The sequence below is a fragment of the Microcaecilia unicolor genome, chromosome 11 (assembly GCF_901765095.1).
Source record: "Microcaecilia unicolor chromosome 11, aMicUni1.1, whole genome shotgun sequence".
Lineage (NCBI taxonomy): Eukaryota > Metazoa > Chordata > Amphibia > Gymnophiona > Siphonopidae > Microcaecilia > Microcaecilia unicolor.
The window spans coordinates 3,704,330-3,721,599 of record NC_044041.1 but is presented as its reverse complement, the minus strand read 5'-3'; the positions used below and the strand labels follow the sequence as shown (position 1 = coordinate 3,721,599).

The following is a 17,270-nucleotide window of genomic DNA, read 5'->3' as shown; positions in this document are numbered from 1 at the left end:
TTCCATAGAAACCTATGGAACTTAGCCTCCCAAAGTGCTTTGAAAATATGCCTTAAAGTATCACAGAAATAACACAATTGTATAGATTAGAACAAGAGGAAGAGATGTGGGGGGGGGGGGGGGGGGGGGGGGGGGGGGGGGGGGGGGGGGGGGGGGGGGGGGGGGGGGGGGGGGGGAGGATTGAGGTATGGTAATGTAGTGGTGTGGATTAGGTTCATAAATTAAGTTGGGTCGTTTGGATAGGCTTGTTTGAAGAGGTAAGTTTTCAGCAGCTTTCGGAAGGGTTGATGTTCGGATGTATCTTAGTATGGCGTTCCAGAGTTGGCTACCTATAACGGAGAAGTTGGATGCGTAATAGGTTTTGTATTTAAGACCTTTACAATTAGGAAGGTGAAGATTAAGATATGTGCGCGAAGATTTGGATCAATTTCTGGCTGGAAGGTCAATTAGATTGGTTTTGTAACTTGGAGAGTCTCCATGGAGGATCTTGTGGCCTAGTGGTTAGGGTGGTGGACTTTGGTCCTGAGGAACTGAGTTTGATTCCCGGCACAGGCAGCTCCTTGTGACTCTGGGCAAGTCACTTAACCCTCCATTGCCCCATGTAAGTCACATTGAGCCTGCCATGAGTGGGAAAGCACAGGGTACAAATGTATTTAAAAAAAAAAAACTTGTGGACTTTGAAGTTTATTCGTTCTTTGATAGGGAGCCAGTGTAGTTTTTCACGGAGTGGTGTTGCGCTTTTATAGGCAAGTCCTTGACCTTTCTAGAACATCCCCAAGTAGGTGCATTCTTGATGCCTGAACATAGACCCTCATTTCTAGAAAGACCCTTTAATGAATTCTGCAAAGCTACAGAACCAGCAGGTTGTGCAGTACATTCTGTGCAGATGACGGCTTAGTGGCGTTTCTCCTTTCAGCGCTCTCACTGGGGTAGGAGCAGAAGAAAGCTTTCTTGGGTTATGCTCCTGGTGATTTACAAGCAGAAGCTTTGGTAACACTTCCAGCATCTTCCCAATTGAACGGTAACTCTTTTGATGTCGGCCCCAGCAGGACCTAGAAAAGGCTGCAGAGCACTGCAGGCAGCTTGTTAGACTCGGAGGAGTTGTCACTGATCTGGCTGACATTGTTTCACCTCTGATCTTTTCTTGGGAGAGATATTCAGTACAGTGTGAACAACATGGCTCAGGCAGGGAAGAAAAAGAAAATATTAAATGGCCCCTATTCTGCATATCTCTGCCTAACTACTACTACTACTACTATTTAGCATTTCTATAGCGCTACAAGGCATACGCAGCGCTGCACAAACATAGAAGAAAGACAGTCCCTGCTCAAAGAGCTTACAATCTAATAGACAAAAAATAAATAAAGTAAGCAAATCAAATCAATTATGTGAACGGGAAGGAAGAGAGGAGGGTAGGTGGAGGCGAGTGGTTACAAGTGGTTACGAGTCAAAAGCAATGTTAAAGAGGTGGGCTTTCAGTCTAGATTTAAAGGTGGCCAAGGATGGGGCAAGACGTAGGGGCTCAGGAAGTTTATTCCAGACGTAGGGTGCAGCGAGACAGAAGGCGCGAAGTCTGGAGTTGGCAGTAGTGGAGAAGGGAACAGATAAGAAGGATTTATCCATGGAGCGGAGTGCACGGGAAGGGGTGTAGGGATGGACGAGTGTGGAGAGATACTGGGGAGCAGCAGAGTGAGTACATTTATAGGTTAGTAGAAGAAGTTTGAACAGGATGCGAAAACGGATAGGGAGCCAGTGAAGGGTCTTGAGGAGAGGGGTAGTATGAGTAAAGCGACCCTAGCGGAAGATGAGACGGGCAGCAGAGTTTTGAACCGACTGGAGAGGGGAGAGGTGACTAAGTGGGAGGCCAGCAAGAAGCAGATTGCAGTAGTCTAAACGAGAGGTGACAAGGGTGTGGATGAGGGTTTTGGTAGAGTGCTCGGAAAGAAAGGGGCGGATTTTACGGATGTTGTAAAGAAAGAAACGACAGGTCTTGGCGGTCTGCTGGATATGAGCAGAGAAGGAGAGAGAAGAGTCAAAGATGACCCCAAGGTTTCGAGCTGAGGAGACAGGGAGAATGAGAGAGCCATCAACAGAAATAGAAAATGGGGGAGCGGGGAGGTGGGTTTGGGCTCATTACAAATATTTTGCTAATGTTCAATAGTACTATAAGATTATTTAACGTATTGTTTCTATTCACGGGCTTAGAAAAATATTTTCAGGCCAATACTGAAAAGCTGTCTTCTGGATAGAGCCTCTGAATATCTTTATAGAGAGTCATGGAGCAAATTGTACATAAATACTGCCATACTGGGACAGACCGAAGGTGCATCAAGCCCAGCATCCTGCTTCCAACAGTGGCCAATCCAGGTCACATCCCAAAACGGTTGAATACATTTTATGCTGCTTATTCTAGAAATAAGCAGTGGATTTTCCCCAACTCCATTTTAATAATGGTCTATGGACTTTTCATTTGGGAAGCCATCCAAACCTTTTTTTTAAATCCCGCTAAGCCTAACCGCTTTTACAACATTGTCTGGCAACGAATTCCAGAGTTTAATTACACATTGAGTGAAGAAATATTTTCTCCGATTCGTTTTAAAATGAACTACTTTTTTCCACTGCTATGAAATTGATACGCACCTAGGGGCCGATATTGAGACCACGGGAGGGAACCATGTTAGCTACCGCTGTCAGCAGCAAACACAGGACTTCAGTACCGGGGCCATATCCAACAACTGCCATCGAATTTCCGTGGATTTTTGGCTGATAAAACGTAACCGGTTAAGCCAAAGACAGACCTGATGTTTATGCGAGTCTATCTGTCTACTAAACCTAGGCGGTCAGCCAATGAATATTGACACTAAACGGCTATGTCGCACAACGTAGCCAGTGACCAGGCTAGACGCGAAACGCTAATATTCAGCCACGATACTAGCTCTATCATGCTGAAAATTAGCGCTTAGCTGGCTTCAGGCTATTTAACCAACCAGGAGTCATTCTTGGACGATTAAATAGTTTTAAATATCAACTGGCTAACTGCAAGGGGGCTACACATGGGTGGAGCATGGGTGGGCCAAGGATGTGTTTCCTGTTACACACATCGGAGCCTCTCCTGTCTACTTAAATCGCTTGTTGCTGCCCAACCATCAATATTCAGCGGCACTAAAGCGGGGACTGATGCTGAGTATCACCTCTGACAGGCCTCAAAAAAAGTGAGCCACAGGGGCGGGCCAGGGGGTGGCTCTGGGGAGGAGCCAGGGTTTATGTTGGTGCTGGCATTATTGAGCCGAGGCCTGCGTAAGTTAAGTGGGTGTCCTAAATTCACCTGCTTGTCTTACGCAGGCCCCGGCTGAATATTGGGCTAGGACCTGCATTTAAAAAAGGGGGGGGGTTCCCCCCCCCCCAATGTGCAGTCCCCCAACAGCAGTTGCCCCCCCAGGGTGGCATCCCCATCCCCACCCCCACCCCCAGTCAGGATAGGACTCCCTCAGGGCCTAGCTGGTGCTGGTGGTCCAGTGGGGTGTCGGGGGCAGGAGCAAACCTTCCTTGCTCCTGGCCCAAGCGGCAGCTTCTTCAAAATGGCTGCCGTGACCACTCCTGGCCGCTCATGGTGCAGCAAATACAGCGACAGGTTGTAGCAACCATTTTGAAGAAGCTGCTGCTTTGTAAAGGAGCAAGGTAGGTCCTGGTGGGGGTGGGGGGGTGGGGTCTTGTCTTGACCGGAGAGGGTAAGGGTGGAGATGGGGATGCCACATGTGAAGGGGGGCTGTTATTGGGGGGGGGGGGGCTGCACATCGGGGAGGGGTGAAGGGGAAAAACATTTTTTAAAGCGGGTCAGACCACGTGGATCCTAGTGTACTCTTACATGGACCACATAAACCCCAGTGTACTCTTATATGGACCACGTGGATCCCAGTGCACTCTTACGAGAACCACAAGCATGCTTTGCAAGTGGCATTGTTGGGTGCTGTCAATGTATATTTTACACCCACCTTGTCAGCTCATGAAACATTGAATTATGTACATAAAAGGCCCCTTTGTCCTAAAATTCTACACAATGCATTGTGGGCACAACGCTCAGAGGAAGAGTTTGGAGTCGAGAGTTACTCACTATTGTGTAATAATATGCACATCCGTGCGCACTTCATGCTCTGACGTTTAAGGCTCCCAAGCAGGCGTAAATCAGAGGCCGCAATCTAGGCAGGTATTTTCTAAAGATATATAGGCAGCGGCCTGCCCTGACAACCAAGGCTCCCAGTTAGAGTTCCTCTCACAGAGCACAAGCAGAGAGTGGCCTTTACAGCAATGGCCGAGTCTTGGGCCACCTGAGGGTCTCACCCGCATCTGCCCACGTCCTCCTCCTCCTCCTCTACCGGCAACTCTTGCACCTGCCCATCCACGTTTCTGCCTCGCTAGTCGCCCATTAGGGTTTGAGTGCATACTAAGATCCCAACACAGGCTGAGCTCACGGGAGTCCCAGACAAGAAACAGATTCACAGATCTTTCACTTCAAAACCCTAAGATCGAGCCTGGCGTTCGAATCAGTCTGAGACACAGAATTCCATAACCTGAAATGTCTGCTATTAAACAGGATGAACATGAACAGACTGAGGATTCAGAGACGCAAGAGCAGGTGGGTAAAAGAAAGGGAATTCACCCACAAACAAAATGAATACTTACAGTAACCTGTCTGTACTCTTATACCCTGAGGTCCTGGTAATTTCCTGGGTCTCTTTGTATGCAGTAAAGGTTTTGGGTTGTTTTTAATACAAATCTGTTTCCAGCAGTTTCTCTCAGCTGGAACAGTGACTTCCCAGTCCAGGTGGACAAGGGACCCACCCACAGGCCCAGCCAAAATTGAAGCATTGTCCTTATGGCTGGCGGACACACACAAGCCCCACCAGCTGAAGACCTCATCCAAAAGTGTGTGCCGGGACCTCACTGCTACAGACCCTCATTTTTGGTACCCAGAGACTGCCATGCTGGCTAGTCTGGTGTTTATGTGAAAACAAGCTTTTGAAAATAATCCAGGTTTAGGAAAGCAATGAACAATTTTATGTACTAAATGCCTCTTTCATCACAGTCAAGGTGACAGCAGTCCATCTGTACAGGCATCACCTCTCTGCTCCATGACCTTCCACGTGCATGCCCTCCACCCAAGAATAAATGTCTTGAAAGTAGGGGCGCTCAATTCCCAAGCTGAACTCGCAATAGTTAATACGTTTTCTCTTGTCAAACCTCCGCCGGCTCCCAGCCTGCACTGCTTTGACTAATGACCTTCTCCATGTGTTTCCACCCATCAGTTCTAATACCAGCACTGAATTATAATTCCTCTTGTGGACGAGGGCCAGATAAGGGGGGGGGGGGCTGGTCAGAGAGATGGGATTCATTTAGGCAGGAGCCAGAGGGCAGCAGAGTGTGACGGAAAGAAAGACTATTAAGTAATTTAGTTGCAGTGTTGAAATGTGGCAGTAATCCGTGTACATGGATCATTGAAAAATTCATGAGCTCTGTATCAACACTTACCTATAATTGGCCGCAGCAAACCCTGTTTCCTCGTGAGCCTACTGTGAACCTTTCATTATCTGCGCACGGTGAGGCTCGTGTCTAGCCAGGCTTTCTCTTCTCTTTATTAATGTTCAAACAACCGAAACATTGTAGGATGCACAAATTCAGACAACAGCATCTTTCTTATTGAAGAGACACAGAAAATAAATAAGGCACAAGGTGACACCGAAAAATACATCTCTATCTGTATCAAGGTCATTGTTTTGCAAACATATCCACGTGTAAATAACACTATTTGCACGGGGATATTACATGCATGTGTACATACCAATTTCGGAAAGCCACTGTTTCCACACGGAGATTGGAAGGGGGCGTGGCTTAGGCAAGACTGAAATCTCCACATATGATCCCCCTTTTCCCAAAGGGAATATTCGCACATCGAGGAAAATGTCCATCTTGGGTTAGGCACCGGCTCAAAGGCGTGCACAGGTTTTAAACAAGTGACCGCTTCAGCCAGGACTTTACATGAGGGACTGAGGGAGTCCTTCTTCTTAATCCCATGTATTTTTGGGGGTAATTCTAGAAGTGTTGGGGAGGGCATCCATTTAGGTACCCCGATGCCGCACGGAGAGAGTCTACTGTGTATCAGCAATGGTGAACCCAGACATAGGAGCCAACTTTTCAAAATGATTGGGGGTGCTGAAATTTTTTTTTTTTACAGGTGGTGCATTCCCCCCATCCCCCTCCCTCCCTCTCCCCATCCCTTTCCCCTGTCCCCCCTCCCTCGTCACCCCTCCTCCCTCCGAGTTCCAGTCCCTCCCTCCCTCCCACTTCCAGGCCCCCCTCCCTCCAAGTTCCAGGGTTGTCGTCCCTGCCCCCTCTGAGTTCCAGGGTCGTCCCCCCTCCCTCTGAGTTCCAGGGTCTCCCTCCCTCTGAGTTCCAGGGTCCCTCCGAGTTCCAAGGCCCCCCTCCCTCCCGCCCTCGAGGGCAGGACCAGAGCTGAGAGAAAGAGAAGACTGAACTAAGGGCCGAGCCTGCATGCTTTTCACCGCTGCTGCCACCGTAACCCTGATGAGGCAAGATGATGACTTTTAAAATTCAGAGGGAGGGAGGAGGGACGAAGAGAACTTCCGGTGGGTGAAATATTGGGGGTGCTCGAGCACCCACGGAGTCGGCGCCTATGCACCTAGATTCGGTTATAGAGCAGCAGGCATAACCCGGTATCAGTGCATCTGTGTTTTGTAAATTACATGTGTAAATGGAAACCTCACCCACGTCCCACATTACACACTCTTTCCAAAAGTACAAAGACTAGGGGACACTCAAAGGAAGTTACATGGAAATACTTTTAAAACAAATAGGAGGAAATATTTTTTCACTCAACGAACAGTTAAGCTCTGGAAACCTTTGCCAGAGGATGTGATAACAATGGTTAGCGTATCTGGGTTTAAACAAAGGTTTGGACAAGTTTCTGGAGGAAAAGTCCATAGTCTGCTATTGAGACAGACGTGAGGAAGCCACTGGTTGCTCTGCGATTGGTAGCATGGAATGTTGCTACTCTTTGGGATTCCGGAATCTTGTAACTTTTGGGGGCTCTGGAATGTTGCAACTATTTGGGTTTCTGCCAGGTACCTGTGACCTGGATTGGCCACTCTTGAAAACAGGATACTGTAGTAGGTGGACCATTGCTCTGACCCAGTATGGCTGCTCTTATGTTCTTATGTACCATTACAGAATAGCACTTTCTCGGGTAAATTTACGTATACACAGGTAAGTTCTGGTATTCTGTACAATTTTCATGCACCGGGGACATACGTGTGGGCGTCCACTTAGAACTGCCTTCCACATGTCCACCTCTAAACTGAGCCTGAGTTCAAAAGGTGGCTTCACTAATTGGTGGCATAGGTAATGGAGCAGGCCACACGTGGCAGTTGTGAAATCGCCACTCCCATATCTAAGTATAGACACCTTAACGTGGAACCTGCCGTTCGTGTCTTCAATGCCTGCAGGGCATTTGTGCATTGTTTATTTTAAATTTTTATATCTCCTCTAGAAGATTTCTGATAAATGAAATACACATTTAAAAAAATGAATAGAAAAACTCCGGTGAGTTTTATACATGAAAAATAATTCTTTTGAACCCCAGTTTTCCAAAAGTACTTGTCCCAGTTGAAGCATTAACACCCAGGGGTCTAGGACCAACATCCCATAGGGGTTAATTTGATAAAACATCGTCTAAGTGGAAAGAACCACTGCAAAAACAGACAGACGGACAAAAAGCATCCGCTATCTTGTAGGTCTTAAAGGTATTAATCCGCAAACAAATCTTTTCCGGAGATGGGAAGGCGGTAGAACGAGAGGACATGAAATGAGATTGAAGGGGGCAGACTCAAGAAAAATGTCAGGAAGTATTTTTTCACGGAGAGAGTAGTGGATGCTTGGAATGCCCTCCTGCAGGAGGTGGTGGAGAGGAAAACGGTAACAGAATTCAAACATGCGTGGGATATGCATAGAGGAATCCTGTGCAGAAGGAATGGATCCTCAGAAGCTTAGCTGAAATTGGGTGGCGGAGCAGGTGGGGGGAAGAGGGGGTGGTGATTGGGAGGAGAGGATAGGGGAGGGCAGACTTGTACGGTCTGTACCAGAGCCGGTGATGGGAGGCGGGACTGGTGGTTGGGAGGCGGGAAATACTGCTGGGCAGACTTATATGGTCTGTGCCCTGAAAAGAACAGGTACAATTCAAGGTAAGGTATACACATATGAGTTTGTCATGGGCAGACTGGATGGACCATGCAGGTCTTTTTCTGCCGTCATCTACTATGTTACTATATGTTAGGTCGATAATTTAATTACCCGCCTGAACAGCTGGGAAAGTACATTTTAGGTTCTAAATAACTTTAAAGCCTGTGCTTTGATTACATGACTATATTGGATTACAAGCTGCCTCCTCTTGATGTGGACTTGATACTTTGTGATTTGGGAATGTTTTGTTTGGATGTTTTCCCGGAGTATTTTCCTATATTATTGTTCATATAATACAGATGTAAAATTGTTCACTGATTACCCACTTGATCTTGACTGTGCGAACACAGGAGAAACTGTGAGTTTGCACAAACAAAGTCTCCTCCAGACTGAATGGTAGATTTGGGTTTAGAAGCTTTCATGATCCCTAACCCCGTGTCCTAACACGAGGATAATGTCTTGCAGAGAAGTGAAGAGTCTGTGTTTCTTGTGTCTTGTTCCAGCAGCCAGACTCCAAGCTGCCTGGCAGCCTCGGCAGAAAGCAGGAGCTTCAAACAGGAGCCTGAGGAGACCCCCAGCGCAAATGGATGGGGGAAGGGGAAGGAGAGCAAGAGCTTCACACACCACAGGTCACGCAGGTGAGGCCCTTTAGTAAAAGGCTCCTATGTCTGAGTTCGAGGGATGTGCAGGGATTTGAAACAACACAGGAAATGTCAACAATATTCTTTTTTTTAATTGAAGATTTCATCACATTTCATCTGTTAATAGTCTGTCCAGGGGCATAGCCACGGGTGGGCCTGGACGGGCCCAGGCCCAGCCACTTTTGCTCCAGGCCCACCCAGCCTCTTCTGCCCGCTCTTCCCGTCCGCGTGGTCTGCTCACTTTTACTGCCCTGAAGCGCTGTTCTCCCTGCAGCACCGGCGATTCCCATAGCCAGCCTTCTGCCAGCGCGCGTCGTCCGGGGCCTCTTCTCAGGCACGTCCCGCCTACTCTGCAACTTCCTGCGTCCCACCTTTGCGGAAAACAGGAAGTTGCAGAGTAGGCGGGATGCGCCTGAGAAGAGGCTCCGACGACGCGTGCTGGCAGAAGGCTGGCTATGGGAATCGCCAGTGCTGAAGGGAGAACGGCGCTTCAGGTCAGCAAAAATTACCAGAACTGACCATGTGCAGGGGGCTGTCGTGGGGGGGGAGGGGGGGTAGCGGATGGAGAGGAAATGCGGTGGTGGCGGGCGGGCGGGCAGGGGGTGTGGTAGTGGGTGGAGAGGAAATGCGAGGCCTGTGCCCATCCAGTCCACCTCCAGGCCCATCTAAAAATTCAACTCTGGCTACGCTACTGGTCTGTGCTGTTATTCACAAATAGCGCAACCTGTTAATGACACTGTCCCAAACCAGAAACTTAAACAACAACAAAAAAATCCTGAAAAATCTTTAAAATTTCATGAACTACACCTGTTTGCCTTTCACAGCCCTACTGATCACATGGAGTTTTATTATGAATGTTAAGTAGAGAGGTGTGGTAGCCATGTTTGTCCACTCTTAAAGGTTATCAATAGAAATCAAACAAAATAAAACATGGAAAAGAAAATAAGATGATACCTTTTTTATTGGACATAACTTAATACGTTTCTTGATTAACTTTCGAAGGTTGCCCTTCTTCCTCAGATCGGAAATAAGCAAATGTGGTAGCAGACAGTGTATATAAGAGAAACATCAAAGCATTACTTTGACAGTCTGACAGAGTGGGAGGGTGGGGGTATGCATGGGGACATCAAAGCATTTCATTGATATTCTAACAGAATGGGTGTTGGTAGGTGAGAGGAGGGTAATAAACAGAGAAATACAGCTTTATGTTTTATAATGAGTTAGAAAACCTAGATCCTTATTAAGTCCTGTTTGTTGGGTGTCAACATATTCAATCATTCTTATTTCAAAGGTCTTACGTTCCTGTATTGTTTTAAAATTACCTTTCAGTATTCTTACTGTGAAATCACTGGTGCAGTGTTCTGGTCTTGTGAAGTGTTGGCCCACAGGGGTGGGGGCCTGACTGGCACCGGCTATTTTCATGTGATGTCTGTGCAGATTGAATCTTGTCTTAAGCATCTGGCCTGTTTCTCCAATATAGCATCCTTCGTTACATTTCTTACACTGAATGATATCATAGGAGCCAACTTTTCAAAATTATTGGGGGTGCTAAGCCCAGTGGAAATAACCCCTTCCTGGACACATACAAGGAATTTTCTCAATATTGGAGGTGCTCAAGCACCCACAGCACCCACAGAGTCGGCTCCTATGAATGATATATATACCACATTGGAAGATGAGCATGGAAAATAGTCCTTTATGTTGAATATTTTTCCATTATGAATGTTGTAATTGTAATTCACTGAGGACTGATGGATGGATTAGCACAATAAAAATCTTTCAGAGATAGATAGAGTTAATCAAGGATAAGCTTCATTCAAGAAAATGAGAAATAATAACACACAATGTAAAGTACAATAAAGAAACCGTCACAATCCAACAAACTAAGGGTCCTTTTACCCCAACAGGTAAAAGGCTGCCCCCATTTTTGGAAAGAAATGGCTGTGTGAACCACTTACCACGCGGCCATTTCAGGGGGGAGCACCTGCGCTAACCCTATCCCCTGCCTCGACTCAGATATCATTTCAGGTCTCTATAGTGGTATAGATACATCCAATGTACTGTACATTGGACCATTTATTTCTGGGATAAGCAGTATAAAATGTTTTGTACTTTTTGGGGATCTTGCCAGGTATTTGTGACCTGGATTGGCCACTGTTGGAAACAGGATGCTGGGCTTGATGGACCTTTGGTCTGTCCCAGTGTGGCAATACTTATGTACTTATGAGTGGAACGGGTAGACGTGAAGCGTATGTTTACTCTTTCCAAAAATACTAGGACTAGGGGGCATGCGATGAAGCTACAAAGTAGTACATTTAAAACAAATTGGAGAAAATGTTTTCTTCACTCAACGTGTAATTAAACTCTGGAATTCGTTGCAATAGAATGTGGTAAAGGCGGTTAGCTTAGCTGAGTTTAAAAAAAAAAGGTTTGGCTGGCTTCCTAAAGGAAAAGTCCATAGACTATTATTAAAATGGACTTGGGGAAAATCCATTGCTTATTCCTGGGATAAGCAGCATAAAATGTACTTTTTGGGGATCTTATTTGTGACCTGGATTAGCCACTGCTGGAAACAGGATGCTGGGCTTGATGGACCTTTGGTCTGTCCCAGTGTGGCAATACTTATGTACTTATGTGGAACGGGTAGACGTGAAGCGTCTGTTTACTCTTTCCAAAAATACTAGGACTAGGGGGCATGCGATGAAGCTACAAAGTAGTACATTTAAAACAAATTGGAGAAAATGTTTTCTTCACTCAACGTGTAATTAAACTCTGGAATTCGTTGCAATAGAATGTGGTAAAGGCGGTTAGCTTAGCTGAGTTTAAAAAAAAAAGGTTTGGCTGGCTTCCTAAAGGAAAAGTCCATAGACTATTATTAAAATGGACTTGGGGAAAATCCATTGCTTATTCCTGGGATAAGCAGCATAAAATGTACTTTTTGGGGATCTTATTTGTGACCTGGATTAGCCACTGTTGGAAACAGGATGCTGGGCTTGATGGACCTTTTGCTCTGTCCCAGTATGGCAATACTTAGTTCTTATGTACTTTTACTTACATTTTCAGGAGAAATTGCCAGGGCAGGCATAGGTCAAGGGAGACAACAACTACACAGACAGTTTTGCATTTTCTTTTTTTGGGGAAATCTATCCACAGAAAACGCATGTATTTACTATTTCAATAGAAATCAAACAAAATAAAACATGGAAAAGAAAATAAGATGATACCTTTTTTTATTGGACATAACTTAATACATTTCTTGATTAGCTTTTTGAAGCAAATGTGCTTATTTCCGATCTGAGGAAGAAGGGCAACCTTCGAAAGCTAATCAAGAAATGTATTAAGTTATGTCCAATAAAAAAAGGTATCATCTTATTTTCTTTTCCATGTTTTATTTTGTTTGATTTCTATAGATTCTACATGGAATGTTGCTATTCCACTAGCAACATTCCATGTAGAAGTCGGCCCTTGTAGATCACCAATGTGGCCGCGCAGGCTTCTGCTTCTGTGAGTCTGACGTCCTGCACGTACGTGCAGGACGTCAGACTCACAGAAACAGAAGCCTGCGCAGGAATGTTGCTAGTGGAATAGCAACATTCCATGTAGAATCTCCAGTAGTAGCAACATTCCATGTAGAATGTCCAATAGTAGCAACATTCCATGTAGAATCTCCAATAGCAGCAACATTCCACGTAGAATCTCCAATAGTAGCAACATTCCATGTAGAATCTCCAATAGCAGCAACATTCCACGTAGAATCTCCAATAGTAGCAACATTCCATGTAGAATCTCCAATAGTAGCAACATTCCATGTAGAATCTCCAATAGTATCTATTTTACTGTCATAGTAATGCTTGAATGTTTTCACTTATATACACTGTCAGCTAGCACATTTGCTTATTTCCGATCTGAGGAAGAAGGGCAACCTTCGAAAGCTAATCAAGAAATGTATTAAGTTATGTCCAATAAAAAAAGGTATCATCTTATTTTCTTTTCCATGTTTTATTTTGTTTGATTTCTATAGATTCTACATGGAATGTTGCTATTCCACTAGCAACATTCCATGTAGAAGTCGGCCCTTGCGGATCACCAATGTGGCCGCGCAGGCTTCTGCTTCTGTGAGTCTGACGTCAGACTCACAGAAACAGAAGCCTGCACAGCCTTCTACATGGAATGTTGCTAGTGGAATAGCAACATTCCATGTAGAATCTCCAATAGTAGCAACATTCCATGTAGAATCTCCAAAAGTAGCAACATTCTATGTAGAATCTCCAATAGTAGCAACATTCCATGTAGAATCTCCAATAGTAGCAACATTCCATGTAGCATCTCCAATGGTATCTATTTTACTGTCATAGTAATGCTTGAATGTTTTCACTTATATACACTGTCAGCTAGCACATTTGCTTATTTCCGATCTGAGGAAGAAGGGCAACCTTCGAAAGCTAATCAAGAAATGTATTAAGTTATGTCCAATAAAAAAGGTATCATCTTATTTTCTTTTCCATGTTTTATTTTGTTTGATTTCTATAGATTCTACATGGAATGTTGCAGATCAGCAATGTGGCCGCGCAGGCTTCTGCTTCTGTGAGTCTGACGTCCTGCACGTACGTGCAGGACGTCAGACTCACAGAAACAGAAGCCTGCGCAGCCTTCTACATGGAATGCTGCTAGTGGAATAGCAACATTCCATGTAGAATCTCCAATAGTAGCAACATTCCATGTAGAATCTCCAACAGTAGCAACATTCCATGTAGAATCTCCAATGGTATCTATTTTACTGTCATAGTAATGCTTGAATGTTTTCACTTATATACACTGTCAGCTAGCACATTTGCTTATTTCCGATCTGAGGAAGAAGGGCAACCTTCGAAAGCTAATCAAGAAATGTATTAAGTTATGTCCAATAAAAAAGGTATCATCTTATCCATGTTTTATTTTGTTTGATTTCTATTGATAACCTTAAGAGTGGACTAACACGGCTACCACACTCCTTTACTATTTCAGAAATGATGGAAGCTGCTTGACTTTTGCACTTACCAACATCATTTTGAAACCTGCCCCCTAAATAAGTCCTATTTCCAGACATCACTGAGAGTGGAGCCATTCCTCAGGATAGATGATGCTGCATCTGAAAATACACCCTGGCTTGCTCTGAAGGGCTCTGTCTGATGTCAGTGGAACAGGAATGCAAGCGCTGGGGGAGGGGTGGGGAGACTGTATAGAGCATAGTCTAAACATGGTGGCAGGAATAACGTTATTTTGTTGTTTGAAGCCCCTTGCATGCAACAGATGGATGCTCGCTGCCTGCACCTGTATCGAAGGGGAAGAAAAAGAAAAAGAAATCCAACCGCAAGAAGCGAAGAAGGTGAGTGACGCAATGATATCACCAGCCTGTGATTGGAGGTGTCAGTTTGGGAGAAACTGGGGATTCTAGCAGTGAAGAGGACATGAACAGCTTGAGTGCTGCCTGCTCTTGCTGTCCATCTTCTGGAAAGAAATGGAAGCTAGAGCAGCGTTTTCTGTACTTTTGAAGCCCAGTCCAAGCCTACATTTTTAAAAAATAGTACTACTTATTTCTGTAGCACTACTAGACGTACACAGCGCTGTACACTTGAACATGAAGAGACATTCCCTGCTCGACAGAGCTTATAATCTAATTAGGACAGACAAACAGGACAAATAAGGGATAAGGACAAAGGGTAGCAAGATTCCGGAATCCCAAAGAGTAGCAAGATTCAGGAATCCCAAAGAGTAGCAAGATTCCGGAATCCCAAAGAGTAGCAAGATTCCGGAATCCCAAAGAGTAGCAAGCTTCCGGAATCCCAAAGACTACTACTACTACTTATCATTTCTATAGTGCTAGTAGACGTACACAGCGATGTACACTTGAACATGAAGAGACATTCCCTGCTCGACAGAGCTTACAATCTAATTAGGACAGACAAACAGGACAAATAAGGGATAAGGACAAAGAGTAGCAAGATTCCGGAACCCCAAAGACTACTACTACTACTTATCATTTCTATAGCGCTACTAGAAGTACACAGCGCTGTACACTTGAACATGAAGAGACAGTCCCTGCTCGACAGAGCTTACAATCTAATTAGGACAGACAAACAGGACAAATAAGGGATAAGGACAAAGAGTAGCAAGATTCCGGAACCCCAAAGACTACTACTACTTATCATTTCTATAGCGCTACTAGACGTACACAGTGCTGTACACTTGAACATGAAGAGACAGTCCCTGCTCGACAGAGCTTGTAATCTAATTAGGACAGACAAACAGGACAAATAAGGGATAAGGAGAAAGAGTAGCAAGATTCCGGAATCCCAAAGAGTATTACTACTTATCATTTCTATAGTGCTAGTAGACGTACACAGCGATGTACACTTGAACATGAAGAGACATTCCCTGCTCGACAGAGCTTACAATCTAATTAGGACAGACAAACAGGACAAATAAGGGATAAGGACAAAGAGTAGCAAGATTCCGGAATCCCAAAGAGTAGCAAGATTCTGTCAGAATCCCAAAAAGTAGCAAGATTCCGGAATCCCAAAGACTACTACTACTACTTATCATTTCTATAGCACTACTAGACATACACAGCACAGTACACTTGAGCATGAAGAGACAGTCCCTGCTCAACAAAGCTTACAATCTAATTAGGACAGACAAACAGGACAAACAAGGACAAAGGGTAGCAAGATTCCGGAATCCCAAAGAGTAGGAAGATTCTGGAACCCAAATAATAGCAGGATTCTGGAATCCCAAAGACTACTACTACTACTTATCATTTCTATAGCGCTACTAGACATACGCAGTGCTGTACACTTGAACATGAAGAGACAGTCCCTGCTCGACAGAGCTTACTATCTAATCAAGACAAACAGGACAAATAAGGGATAAGGACAAAGAGTAGCAAGATTCCGGAATCCCAAAGAGCAGCAAGATTCTGGAATTCCCAAGAGTGGCAATATTCCATGCAGAATCCCAAAGAGTAGCAAGATTCCGGAATCCTAAAGACTACTACTACTACTTATCATTTCTATAGCGCTACTAGACGTATGCAGCGCTGTACACTTGAACATGAAGAGACAGTCCCTGCTTGACAGACCTTACAATCTAATTAGAACAGACAAACAGGACCAATAAGGGATAAGGACAAAGAGTAGCAAGATTCCGGAATCCCAAAGAGCAGCAAGATTCTGGAATTCCCAAGAGTGGCAATATTCCATGCAGAATCCCAAAGAGTAGCAAGATTCCGGAATCCTAAAGACTACTACTACTACTTATCATTTCTATAGCGCTACTAGACGTATGCAGCGCTGTACACTTGAACATGAAGAGACAGTCCCTTCTCAACAAAGCTTACAATCTAATTAGGACAAACAGACAGAACAAACAAGAGATAAGGGAATATTAAAGTGAGGATGATAAAATAAGGGTTCTGGAGTTAAAAGCAGCATCAAAAAAAGTGGGCTTTTAGCCTAGATTTGAAGACGGCCAGAGATGGAGCTTGACGGACCGGCTCAGGAAGTCTATTCCAGGCATATGGTGCAAAAATGTGTTGCTCACCAGTCTCTGTAGAGCAGGCAGTGTGCACAGGAGAGAAGACTGAAATGGCCACCGACTTAGTGGTAAAGGCTCACGCGCTACCTGCGCAGCACCCAGGCAGCGCACGCCAAATACTGATTATCGCCGGGAACGTGCCCCCCCCCTGCCCCAAGGTAGACCTGCATGCTGTTCTAATGGACCTGAGCATAACATCCGAGGCTGTCAAGTAATGTTTTGAATCACATTTTTGGGGGGTGGGAGGAAGTTAGTGACCACTGGGGGAGTAAGGAGACGTCATCCCTGATTCCATCCAGTGGTCACCTGGTCATTTAGGGCACCTTTTTGTGCCTTATTCATTATAAAAACAGGTCTAGCTCAAAACGTCATAGTTTTAGTCCTGGACGGTTTTGTTTTGTTCTATTATGGCTGAAAAATGTCCAAGTGTTAGGAACAGTGGAGGAGTGGCCTAGTGGTTAGGGTGGTGGACTTTGGTCCTGGGGAACTGAGTTCAATTCCCACTTCAGGCACAGGCAGCTCCTTGTGACTCTGGGCAAGTCACTTAACCCTCCATTGCCTGCCGCATTGAGCCTGCCATGAATGGGAAAGCACAGGGTACAAATTTAATTTAAAAAAAAAGACCCAGATCCCACCCATAATACATCGCTGACATGCCCCCGTGATTTGAACGCACTTCTGATGGACTTCATAGAAAAACATATAAAAATTAGTTTTGAAAATACCTATTTGGCAGTTTTTGTGAGAAAAACATCCAAATGCAGATTCCTGCCACTTTTTGAACATTATTCTCTTTTGAAAATGAGC

At 45.0% G+C, this 17,270-nt stretch overlaps 1 protein-coding gene across 1 annotated transcript in view; it reads left to right on the top strand.

The window, feature by feature from the left end:
* The first annotated feature begins 3,607 nt into the window (after positions 1–3,607).
* SRRM4 (serine/arginine repetitive matrix 4) overlaps positions 3,608–17,270 on the top strand; it is an 84,152-nt gene continuing 70,489 nt past the window's right edge. Inside the window, exons 1-2 of the mRNA XM_030218183.1 lie at positions 3,608–3,678; positions 8,754–8,888. Of these exons, the coding sequence (XP_030074043.1) occupies positions 3,608–3,678; positions 8,754–8,888 (206 nt within the window). The remainder of the gene's footprint in view (positions 3,679–8,753; positions 8,889–17,270) is intronic.